Source organism: Cydia fagiglandana, chromosome 10 (assembly GCF_963556715.1).
Source record: "Cydia fagiglandana chromosome 10, ilCydFagi1.1, whole genome shotgun sequence".
Lineage (NCBI taxonomy): Eukaryota > Metazoa > Arthropoda > Insecta > Lepidoptera > Tortricidae > Cydia > Cydia fagiglandana.
This window is the reverse complement of record NC_085941.1, coordinates 7456384-7470113: the sequence shown is the minus strand read 5'-3', so window position 1 is coordinate 7470113 and position 13730 is coordinate 7456384. Positions and strand designations below refer to the sequence as shown.

The 13730-nt window shown below is 35.1% G+C and overlaps 1 protein-coding gene and 1 long non-coding RNA gene across 2 annotated transcripts in view; both read right to left on the bottom strand.

Annotated features, from left to right (window-relative positions):
• LOC134668065 (toll-like receptor 6) overlaps window positions 1–6027 on the bottom strand; it is a 144594-nt gene extending 138567 nt beyond the window's left edge. Inside the window, exon 1 of the mRNA XM_063525525.1 lies at window positions 1720–6027. Coding sequence (XP_063381595.1) covers window positions 1737–5576 — 3840 coding nt within the window. The 5' untranslated portion in view covers window positions 5577–6027 and the 3' untranslated portion in view covers window positions 1720–1736. The remainder of the gene's footprint in view (window positions 1–1719) is intronic.
• Window positions 1–13730, bottom strand: part of LOC134668174 (uncharacterized) — a 764384-nt gene that overhangs the window by 172236 nt on the left and 578418 nt on the right. The gene's annotated exons all lie outside the window — the stretch shown is intronic.

Here is a 13730-nt window from a genome sequence, read left to right as displayed (position 1 = left end):
TAGAATTAGGCATAATAAATTGGGCTATAATTAGCCCAAGCCCTTCGCGAGGGGCCTGTGCCCAGCAGCGGGACATAGGTATATAAGCTGATTTTTATACCAGGTTTTAATATACGCACACCCCATATACGAGTAAGTTAGTCATTTAACTACGAAGCACCGGCAACCATATTACCTGACTGTAATTTCAATTTTGCAGTGTATCGCAGCAAACTTGCACCTGATCGTGGCAGAAAACTAAGAACTCTCTACAGTGAACAAGGTTATTGAGTTATAGGTTCTGAAGCGGACAGATGTTAGAAAGCTATTCATTTGAGTCATGGTACCTACTTAAGGGTGTTTTTGACAACTATAAATTATTTAAAATAAATAAGCAAAACTGTCAATTCAGTTTTAACTTTTGAATTGGCAACAGTGAAACATGTCGTAATTCACTTAACTGTGACCGATTTTGTTCTAAATTAATTACAAGTATGATTCTTTAATGTGCTGGATACATGTTTTAATAGCCAGTTTTAAATAAAAAACAAACGAAATGTCTGACTATAATTTAATAAATACATACATACATAATTTACTTTCGAAGTTAGGCAATGATATTATCGCTTTAAATGTTTCCTATTTTAAATATAGGTACCTACCTATTAGATTAGCTAGTAATGTTTTAGTCAAATCCAAATAATTATGTATATAGATTTTTTATAGAGTATTACCTACCTAAAAGTAACATAATTTTTTTTTAAATTATATATCTGTAGTATGTAATGAACGAAATGTCCCCAAAGAAATTATCCTTTATAAGTTTGGGCTATATTACCTGAATTATATAAAATAGTTAACCATGGTATCATGTACCTATCTGCATATACCACTTTCAGTTCTAGACGATGCATCTCTAGTAACAGAATTATTGGGTTCCTTTTACCAGCACTCAACTTAGGTGGAGTGCCTTCGCATTTCCAACATGTTTGCATATTGACGAACATTGAAACAAGTCAACTTTGCTAAGGCAGTTAGTTGACGCTTTTAAGAACAAGTGCTACTTTAGTATACTTTTTAGTTAAAAGTAAAGTATACATGTAAATACAATTTCAAAATAAATTTGGGTAGGTAACTTATATGTATAGGTATTTATTTATATGGGGTATTTATATGCCAGACCTAACTATTGCTGCTTTTATTCCCTGAATAAACCTAACTTTTATTTAAATAAAAAAAACAGCAAATAAAGACAAGGCTTAAAATAAAATAAAACAAAACAAAATTATAATTTCATATTGTATTTTATTTCAGTTTTTCTTTTTCGTATTCTTGTTCATATTTACAGTTATTTACATATTTTAATATTTACAGTCTTTTATATGACAATCATAATATTAACAAATAATTATTATAAATGCATCTGTACATAAAACTTTGGTAGGTAAGTATTATAATAATTTAAGCAATAAAAATAAATCATAGAAGATAAGTCGATTGAGATTTTTAGCTACAGTATATTTACATTTGTTATTCGTCTATTTATAAATTACTATCGCAGATAGTAGGAAAATAATCCGACCGTAACATCATAATCTAACCCTACTTGTACAATTAAATGCGGATTGTGATGCTATACACCTTAGACTAAAATAAATATTTATATGGAACGTACATACTTAAATTTAATTATCACTTTTTTGGACTAATACGCTTAAGCGTTTTAAGAGGGAATTTTACCTGCGCTGAAGCATACGCTACGCCCAAAGCTGCGCGTGCGGCGGCATGCGGTGTGCGTGCGCATCGCGAGCGTGCACGCTGGCCGAGAGCGCCAGCCCGTCGCCCAGCAGAGGGGGCAGCTTGCCCGGCGGCGGGGGCGGGGGCGGCGCCGGCGCCCGCCCTGCCCCCACCGGTGACACTGACGCGTAAATATTCACAGTCGACCGGTGATATTGACACTTTCTCAAGTCCGGCATCGCGAACCTCAACTTTTGCCAAAACTGCCTATCACCCCACTCTATACACGTGTTCGCCTTCAGACACAACCTCAGTTCGGGATCAATGTCTCTATTCGGCAGCTCGCCTAGTAATATTATTATCAGTCTTCTTCGTCTCTCTTTTAGTACTTCGTGGAGCGCCGTCTTAAATTCGAAACGGCACCATTCGTTGTTAATGAAATTTTTTGATAGGACTATTATCGTCCTTTTCGATGATTCTACGGCTTCAATTATCGTATCGGCCACATAAGCAGAAGCATTAAAATCTCGATAGTGCAGGCATAGCCGAAAACTTGGGTCAGTTGATTCTAAGCCGGGCGCCAGCATCTGTGCCACGAATGCCTCGTCTTTGACACTATAACTAATGTAGGCATCAAACAGCCGATCTTTATCAGCCTCATCATCGAAAGCTGTGCTCTTGTAGCACATTCTAAATCCGCAATGGTAGTAAATCCAAACGCGAAGCTCTCTCCTCCAATAAAATATACCACATATTAATGCGGAACTTATTACAAATATGCATAGAGATATCAGAAGCAGTGGTAGGTAATCATTTATAACTTGATTTTCAATAATTGAGGAGCTGCCGCCGACGTGGCTTGTGCAAATAGTGGAATTGAAATCAGCCATGAGAGGGCCGACGGTGTTGGTTACATTATCGAATACACATGTGATTTTGTTAGCGTCTTCCACTTTTCCAAAGTTATTTTTAAACCAATTTCTGAACTTGTTCAAGTATTGACAATCGCACGACCATGGGTTTCGAGACAGGCTTATCTCTACCAAATATGGGTTCACTGTAAACTGCCACACCGCAAAGCCGTAAATGTTATTCCCTTCCAAACGTAGCACTTCTAAACGTCTTAGCTCTATGAAGGTCCGATTATCGATATAGTGTATTTTATTGTCTTGTAGATGTAGCTCTCGTAAATTCTCCAGGGGCGACAATTCAAAGCCGAGCAGCTCTTTTATATTATTTTTTTCTAGATGCAAAACTTTTAAGCGTTTTAGTCCACTAAATGTATTATTATACAGAGCGTCAATATTTGAATTATTAGCGTATAATATATCTAAGTTTTTACGACCTATAAAAGCGTGACTTGCTAAACCACCAAAGTTGTTACCGTCTAGATATAGTTGAGTAGCGTCCATAGGTATGCTGCTAGGTATTTCCGCGTACCCAGCAGCCGAACAGTCCACAATATTTGCCGACCACGGTTGGTCATGATAACATGTACAGTTCGATGGGCACGTCATTTCACAATCACAAGCGTCAAAATCACAACAATGACACAACGTAAAACAATGAGTTTTATATGTACACAAAAACTGGGAAGATTCCGCCTCGATAAGCGGAATATAGGTCCTTTCCCTGTTATATAACAACTTGCAGTATATGCTCTCTAGGTCCATTACCCTAGGGTGTTGTCTGAGGTGATCGAGTTTATTAATTCGTTGTAACCACTCCATTGTACAATCACACTGAAAAGGATTTCCGCCAATGTAAAACTCGGGCAGAGGGCGACCTGGATCGACCGGAGTTAGACGAAGCGCATTGAGATCCATACTAGTTATCTGATTAGCATACAAATCGACTCTCGTTAAATTGGTTTTTCCAACAAAAGTTTGAGCTTCAACTTGTGTAATTTGATTATCATTTAAGAACAGAAGTTCCACGCTATCGGGGATGGAAAAGGTAGATATTTTTGTCATTTTATTGAAGCTCGCGTCTAATGTCTGCAGGCGTAGCTCTTTATTCAAACGGTAGTTATTGCCCAATTCTTTGATGTTGTTGCTATGTAGGTCCAGCCATTGAAGTCCCGTCGGTATAAAAGCGTAATCAAACCATTCTACTTGGTTATCTGACACGTTTAACCACAACAGAGAGGGGATGTTTGCAAATAGACCTTGGATATCAGTGAGCTGATTAGCGTCCAATCTAATAGCTTGTAAATTAGTAAGGGTATCAAACGCATTGATGTCGATTTTCTTCAACTTATTTCGAGCTAAATTCAATATTTGCAACGAAGGTAAATCAGAAAACACGTCTTTGCTTATGTTTTCTATTTTATTTCCGATAAGTCGCAGTCCATATACGTTATGCAAACCGACAAAGCCGGGCTCTTCAAGCAATGTTATCTGATTTTCTCCTAGATCCAATGTTCGCAATAATCTCATGTTTCTTAGCGCTATGGGTACTTTCTTTAATCGATTTCCATTTAAATTTAAATCTTGCAGGGAGGATGTATTTCTAAATGCTTCAGGGTGGATTTCTTCGAGATGATTATTATCGATAGATAGCAACGACAATACGTAGAGACCATTTAAGGCATAGGCATCGATATGTGTTATTTTATTGTATGACAAAATAAGCGTATGTAGGTTGTTCATGGGTGCAAATGTATCGGCAGCAATATTTTCCAGAGAATTGTGTTGAACATTTAATATTTGTAGTGTATATAAATCCTTGAATATCTTCGGGTCTAGTTTGGTCAATCGGTTATTCGATAAGTTCAACAGGACCATTCTTATAAGACCCCTAAATGTGTTTTCTGTGACCCAAGTACTCGTTAGATGATTATTTGACAGGTCTAATGCCAACAATTGGTCCAAGTTGGCAAAGAGATTCGGTGATAATACACTTATGGAATTGTTTTGCAGGTAAATTTCTTTAATTACCGTCTTACAATCCTTAAATAAGTCCTGTGGTAGGGCGACAATTTTATTATTCGAAAGATCTATTATCTGTAGTTGTTTTAAGCCTGATAGAGCTTTTTCTGACACCATAGATATTTCATTATCGTGAATATGCAATTCTTTTAATCTCCTCAAAGACATGAAGCCATTTTCAGGCATTAACACAAAACGGTTGTTTGAAGCATCCAGGACTTCAATATCTAAGGAACACGAAGCATGAGGTAGGGATGACGAAGGGACTGGTCCATCTTGTTCGCTTATAAGAGCCTGGTGCACTGCGTGTTCCCGGAATCCCAGATCGCTCACGTCCAGCAGTCGGTTAGACGAGACATTTAAGTACACTAAGTTCGTCAGAGGGCAAAACAAATTTTCAGGGAACGACCAAATGTTGTTAAAACTCAGATCCAACTTCTCTAACTGCCGAACCGCCGCAAAGCTTTCTGATGCTATCTCTAGGCTCATAGCGGCCCACTCCGTATTTTTCGTTCGGATCGTTAAATTTCGAAGATCTCTTAAACCCGAAAGTACACCAGGCGGCCATCTTCCAATTTTACAGTTATCCAAAACAAGTTCACGTAGTTTTATTAAATGGGCGAAACTTCGGTCGTCTAATGAGCTCTTGTACATCATTTCTTCATTACATTCTATTCTAAGTGACGTTGTATGTTCTGAAGGGATGACACTGAAGTTTGTTGTGTCAAATTCGCTGTTAATTGTACGAAGCTTACATGTGAGGGAAACTTCGTGGGAGTTGTTCGGGCCTCGTAACCACCACTGGCAATCATCTGGAGCTTCATATTTGAGCGGTAATGAGCTCTGATCGGCAACATTAAGTCCAACGACGAACCAAAATAAAATTTGGCTGAAGGCTTGTTTTCTTGAAGAACTTCTCTGAAGAGCCATTATGAGGTAAATCAAATATCAAGGAAGAAAGAAAACAAGACACGATAGGCTCAGTGTCATGTTTTTTCCGCCGGTGTTCGTGTGTTTCGACCCCTTGCCGGATGTGAAGTATCCATCAATTTATAAAGTCTATTTCAGTGTTAATTTAACAAAAAGTCCTTGTTATACCAACACACATTATGTGGTATATTAATTCACAGCTTTCTAATGTATCCTTGGAGATGTAAACAAAAATCACGTAAACAGTCCACTTTTACGAAAAGTCAAGTATTTTCACTAAAACTAATACACAAAGTCTTCTTTTATTCATTTGGTGATTTTGTAAAATTTTCAGAGTCCGAGTGTTGTTGCTGAAACACGTTAGTGATAAGCGTGTTTTACTGAAATATCGTCCGTACGTAGCGTCGAGCGGCGCGACCGTGCTCTGACGCTGCGGTAAGTAAACTGATGCGAGTACAGGCATTGCAGTCGAGTATACGTTCGGTGGTGGGGAGAGGGGTGCGCGGCGGGAGCGAGATGAGCCGAACGGTTGCGAATGTTCACGAGGACTTATTACAATAAATTATTTTTTCTTGGAGCTTTAAGGCATCGGACGCCTGGATGTGCTGACCTTAAAATATGAAAATTTTCATTAAGACTAAGCTTAATGCCGTTTTTCTGATAGGTTAAATAAAGTAAAGTAAAAAATATTTTTATTGCACAGAAAGAATACAGTGTTAACATAACAACACGAGTTTCTGATAAGAGTTGTGCATAACCAACTTGACATTCAGAGATTCCAGGAGTCCCCGCACTAGGCTAGGCCTGTATCGCGGGAGACCAGATGTACATTGTATGTCATGCAAGTTAACTTAGGAAAAGAAAAATAATTTATATTTAACAATTTTGTAAACTATATATGTCTATCTGTTATTACATTACTATTAATTTTGTTTCTAGGTTCAACTTTAGTATCAATTATAATATCTTAGTCTAATCCGTTATTTTCTTTAGGTTCTTGCACTAGTTTCCTATAATTTGTTTCGAATAGTTTAAATTTAAAAAAAAACTACCTAGCTGCTTTCAAACAAACACAATTTTTTTTATATAATTCGTACAAATTTATTTAAATGGATATCCCTATCTATCCCTAACTTTAAAATTTACAAATACAAATGCATTTATTTCATTACTTTTTACATCAGTTCTTAGGTATAATATAATGGTTAGGTAGGTAATTAGTCCATCTTAGGTATATGGAGTAAGTAGGTAAGTATTTATCTAAACATTATGCAACAAATTTTGTAAGTAATGAAAAAATGATACAGCTAGCTGAATTTAAACCCGCCCTTGGTCAGCTAATTGGAATGGTATTAAGATTATCTAGTATTTAAATTATGAAATTGACATATAAAACATTTAGGTATTAAATAAAGGCAATAGATCTATTTTAAAAGAAATGCTAATTACATCTGATATAGATTGAGTCAGGTAGATACCTAAGTAATACTTTTATAAAATGGTCAACAATTTTAATATAAAAAGGTAAAAAAATAGTAATTATGTGACAGTTAAGTAGTGCATAAATATAAAACAGTAAACAAGTATTTTGGGAGACCAACATTAAGTACGAGTAGAGTACAACATTAAGAAGAAACATTAGTGAAATAATCATTTTTCCAGATGTTAAAATAAGCACACAACTCAGAAGTATAATCATGACTGTGTGTTGTTATACTATTGAGCCATTAATTATATTTTTCAAAGCAAATCCCTTAAGACTTTTAAAAGCTTGAATATTAATCGTCTACTTCCTACCACGTCGCGGTACCCAACCAAAATAAATTTTAATAGGATTCTGAATAAACGAGAAGCAATCGTAGGTATAAAAAACTTTTTACTTCTATTATAAACGTATAAATTTTCTTATAGAAATCGAAATGAATTTACCGCACGATGAATAGGGCCTCGAACAGTAACAAAAGGCTCTGACGCTTTTGCCTACAGGAAAGCGGGATTAAAAATCAACCCTTTTATACTTTTTGAATGCTAAAATTAAAAGCTACTATAGGATAAAGGTATTAGGAGCTTAAGGTAACAAAATTCGTAAATGCGTTCTCAAAAGACTTGGACAAGAGATTTTCTGTTCACGCTTGGCGGACCACACTGGCTGTCAGACGACGGAAGATATCATTTTAATCCTTTTAGTTAAGTTGACTATGAGACAGATGCCTTGTGGTATCCGTGTTTTTCTTTTGTCACTTGGCGCTGCTTTCACGGTTGACGTGACGAACTTTGACGAACTGACTGTTAGTCATTGGAAGATCACTTTTTTGTTTTTACTCTATGAAAAATCTGTTTACTCACAAACGAATGTATATCAGTAGGTACATTACAGCGATGCGAATATAAGTAGGTATCTCATAAGAATAAATACCGACTTTTTTTGAAAAGCTACCCAATGGGATATCTAAATGAAGTATATAAATAATTTAAAAAAGCTTCGTAAGGCAAGGACAATTAGGTAGTGAGATTTTGAATTTGGGACCTTCTTTTATTTTGTGTAAGAATTAATATTTGAAATTTAATATATACAATCACGCGAGGACTTACGAGGATAGATAGATAGGTATGCTAGGTATGTAATTAATGTGGAAGTATTTTGGTGTAAAGCCACATTTAATAGTCATTATTTCTTAGTTTCTCGATCTGTGACCTCTGTAGGTATCTGTAAAATCTGTATTTTATTGAAATATATTTTAAAGCAAATTACATACTTACATAAATTCACAGTAGATATTGCTGATACTTGTTTATTAAATTAATTAGATACTAATGTGAAATAATTTTCGATTATTTCATTAACTTGACGTCGAAACTTGAATAACTTTATTGGGGCCAAAAACATAGCAAGCGCGGAATGCAGCGCGTACCTAAAAGTAGTCTCTAATATATCGACCATGATAAATCCAAAACGTGTTAAAGTTATTACACCGAGGTGTTTCACATCAAAATCTGTCAGCTCTTGGATGAATAATGATCAATCGTTTTCGCTGATATTCGCCGTAGGGGCAACGTCTCCCACGCATCAATACTTTTTCTTCGGTTAGGTATTCCGCGCCGCCAGTGAAATAGTTCAGAGGGCCTACCGCGGACCACGTTCGACGTGTTGCCTCTCTGTCGCACTTGTAAATTGGTAAGTAAGTATGACAGGGAGGCAACACGTCGAATTTGATTCGCGGTAGGCGCTCTGCGCTCGAATAAATCGTTTTTATCCGATAATTGCGAAGCGATTGTTGAAAAATGCGAGGTAGTCGTGCCCATTCCATTTTATTAACCAGCTTCTCAAAGGGATTTTATAAATTGATATTCGATAGCTCGATTAATTTTATTCATAGCCATTTCAAATTTTAATGTATTTTGACGAATGATTCTTTATTTGACATTTACTCGTATGTAATAGGTACATTATTTTATGCATTTTCAATTCTAACGAAAATTTTATGTATAATGTTTATCTTAGCCGGCGTATTATGGATAGCTTTATCCATCTTTATCCACGTGATAAAATAACTGTCACCGTGTGATAGAAAGTGACGGACACCGTTTTATCACGCTGTCACGCAGACAAGAACGACCATCATATCCGTACTCTTGACATAAAACGAAATTCCTAAAAAGTTTAATGTTTGCAATTAGAGCTTTTTAATGCAAATAATCGAGTTATTCTTATTCGACTTAGAATTGTTCTATTGGAAGAATTTTGAGTACCTACTCAGCTCCCGAGAAATCGTTCTTACTCAGCGTTTAAATTAGGTAGTGGTTTTAGATTAATTGATGAGTCAGTATCTTTATTTATCCTGACGTTAATAGACTGTTACCAATTAATTTATTGCAACGGGATATCAACAAATTACCGCAATACGTTTTTGGCTTCTTCAAGATTATATTAAATTAAGTTGCTATCAAGAAAAACTACCAAGAAATAAATTCGGTTTATCCGGACTTTAACTTGCGGGATAAGATAAAGAACGAGTTATGTTATTAAAGATAGCAGAGGAGGGCAAATCGGGCAAACAGCGCTCCCTAATAGTATCAACATCTTGTATAAATAGAGTTAAAACATAGGTATTGTTAAAATGTATATTGAGTTAACGAATAAATAAACTATGATATGTTTAAATGTTCCTACAATAAAGTACTTTTTGATATTATAATGAGAAGATTTTTTTCGACTTCTTAAAAGTGATTAAAATCATTTAAACGAAATAATGTTTTCATAAGAATTTATAACGTCTCAGAAACTATTTAAAACGAACAAAACGATCACCGCATATTTGGACGCTAAACTTTTAATCGTCAGTAGCCATCTGATGCAAATCAATAGATATAATGCCTATTAACCACCCAGAAAATCAACCTTCATAAATTTGGGTTTAACTTCGCCCGAAGTTCGTTAAAAAATATTAAACTTTATAAAAAGTGCCAAAGTAAACTTCCGCGAGGAAACGACGTGAAATGTTTCCTTTCCTTCTTAACTTTTTATAAGTATTATGTTGACAGCCAAGCCAGTAATAAAATAATATAATAACACAGCATACAATGACCAAAACCTAAGAAGGGTAAACATTCCATTCACTGAAAAATCCATTCCATATTTTATAAAAGTCACACCGTATAAAATCAGAAAATATGAACCTTGACAAAACGCGTGAATCTGTATATTAATCTCTTTGAAATCTAATCAAAGCAATTAAGGATGCTTATTTCTTATGCCGTGCAATATATCTGTCCTTCTCATATTTACGGGGATTCTAATCAGATATCTCTTTCATCCCGTTTTTTTGCCGTTTATAAGGTGGTCACATATCCACCTTATAAACGGCAAAAAAACGGGATGAAAGAGACAGGGGTTGTCCGGCAATATTTCACGAGCGGTGCCTATAAGGCAACAACGCTCAGGTAGCAAACATTATCACTATGAGCTTTGTTCATAATTTAGAAAAAAAGTCAGCTCTCTGTATGGTAGAATAAAGGAGGAGTAGAGAGTACAATTTATAGTTTTTATTTTACAGTAACTGTAATTATGTTACCAAATGACCAATTTATTCATTTAGGTAAGTACCTATGTTAACTGTTGCCGAAATGTTTATCGCTATATTCTACCATCTAATTTTCTACCTAATTATTATTTTTATGTGAACACGCAGTGCGTATCTAATTGTTTAATTAGATATAATAACAATAATTTTACCAATAAATAACGTGACAATAACTACCTAACTATACTTACATATCTTCGGAAGTAATTACTTTTAACTATTGTAGATAAAAATAAAATTTAACCTGCCACAAAATACTCAACGACAGTAATCGTTCTTTAAAAAAAATGTTAAACAAAAATAAAGTAAAATTTGAGTATTAAGTCGTCTCTAATCATTTATCTAACTCCCGACAAAAATAAGAAACGGATAAAAAATAATCGGCTCAGAGCTGAGCTGCTAAGAAAAAATGACGAACAAAAATATTAATCTTAAAAAAGATAATGCTCTGTCTGAACTTATTTTTTGCATTGTGCCATCTTTTGTGCCAATTATGAGGCCGTTTTTAATTTTTTAGTACCTTTTTCTAAAATGTCAACGGTGGGTGGGAACTTTGTCCTGCAGTGGTTAACAAGTCCTTTTGTGTGTTAGGTGCGTTTTTAATCCTTTGGTTTTTTAATAAATCTAAAAATAGAAACTTGATGAAAATTATACTTGCACTTCTAAGTATTTGCTGTTTATTTCGTCACCACCATCCCACTAACTCGGGTTAACAGGTTAAACCTGGAGTTACCATGGTTACCAGTACAATTTGACACTGAGTTAACGGTTTAACCGATTAACCCCGAGTTAGTGGTATGGTGCAAGTGGGGCTTAGATGATAACAATCATGTACTAAAAGTTTTTAGTAAATGATTATATCTAAATTATTTTTTTAGATTTTATCCTGGGTTTGATTATATCACCAATTACTAAATAATTACTCATACATATATCATGCAATTGTTGGCAAAAAATGTAACTATTGTAAACTTTTTTGTGTGAAAGTTGAATTTTACTAATGAAATCATTAGTAAAATTCAACTTTCACACAAAAAAGTATGACTGATGTTGATAAAAGAAGGAGAAGCATAGTCGAAATAAACATATTGAGGTTACCTAATATGTTTCATTATTACTAATCGATGTGCCTTTAGAGGGGCCCACTGATTAACAGTCCGCCGGACGGCATCGGCCTGTCAATTGTTCGGAACTGTCAAAATTTTGTTCTCACAGGCCGATACCGTCCGGCGGACTGTTTATCAGTGGGCCCCTTAAGTTTGGCAGGTACATACGTGTTATAAACGTTACTTAATCCGCGAGTAGCCGATAAGCGAAGGAGAGTTCTAGAAGGATCCCTCAAACAGGTTGAGGGCAATTATTTAGCTTTCGATCTAAGTCGTTACTAATAGGCGCACGTACCTTTCAACGCGCCGGCGATGGCTTATAAGCATGCGGTACACTGGTCAGGTTTTTACTTTAATATTTATGAAAAAGAAATCATGAAAATATGGCTCAGTAAAGATTTTAAATGAAAATTGTATTGAATTTTCGTGGTCTTCTTAGTAAAAAGACGTACAAGTGCGAAGATAGTCTCTTACTCCTTGTTTATATAGAGATACAACCACACAACGCTGAAGATAAAGATGGCATTTACATTACTGCTACATCGTTGATGTCGCCGATAGTAAAATGAGTGACGTTCGTTGCCGTATTGCTGCCACGGTATTATGAAATTCAATCCGTCATCTTTTATAACAAGAAAATTTAAGGTGACAGTCTATTTCCAACGACAGCAGTACTACCATTAATTTTACCATGGAAATTGACAATAATACCGACGCGTTTGTAACTAGTAGTGCAGCTGCGGTCAGAAATGGAATGTTACCTATACTGTCACGTAATGTCACAATAGTAATGTAGCATCCGAATGTCACCCTATTTAAAAGTTCATAATCATAATCATAATCATAATCTTTATTGTTTGTGAGAAATGGGTTACATTGCCAGTAATTACTATTGTAACAATATTTTATGGACTCACCAAGACTCTACCTTTACAGGTGTACAAACAAATATTTCCTATGTTAGGTACCTACATAACAAATGATGTCAAGTATTAATACAATCATAAATCACAATCATAAAGTCTTATTAAAAACTCATGCAATAACAAAACGAAATAAAATAAAATACAAATAAAGTCATACACAATCTAATCCCATTAAATCATTATTTAAAAATTCATTAACACTATAAAAACATCTCTGTATTAGCCAAGCATGGACTTGTGATTTAAATATATTCAAATTATTATTCTTGAAAATGTCAGGTAATTTATTATAAATACGAATACACATAATATACGAGTTTCTTGAGGAAAGTGCCAAATTAACAGAAGGTTTATGTAAAGTAAACTTATATTGTGTCCTTGTCGCGCGTGGACCCATGGTTTGGAACTCCACAAACAAGTATTTATACTTGTGTACAAAAACACACACTTCGAAAATGTACATGCTAGGAAAAGTGAGTATGTTATTTTCTATAAAATGAGCACGACATGAGCCCATATAGTGTATGGCAAATATGGCTCTTATACAACGCTTCTGTGTTATAAATATTGCGTCTTTTTCAATACAGTTTCCCCAAACTACAAGTCCATATCGTAAGAGAGAATTTACGTAGCCATTATAAGCCAGTAGCGCTGCTTGGGTCGATACAGTTTGGCTAATCCGTCTAAGTGCAAAAATAAAACTATTTAGTTTGGATCGTACATTAGCAGCATGTTCCGTCCAATTACAGTGGCTGTCAATAATTATGCCTAAAAACTTTGTATTTTGCACTTCTTTTACAGGCTCGTTATCTAAAGTTATATGCAGTTTCTGTGTATTGCCTCTTGCTGTACTGAACTGAATATAAGTAGACTTATTTACATTTACTTTTAAGTTATTTCGTTTTAACCATTCTACAGTGCTTATCAGTGCTGTATTTAAGTCATCGTTATAAGTTGATGCATTTTTACACTTTACAATAATAGATGTATCATCTGCATACAATAAACAATCATGACTGGGCAAGCATTTTGGCAAATCGT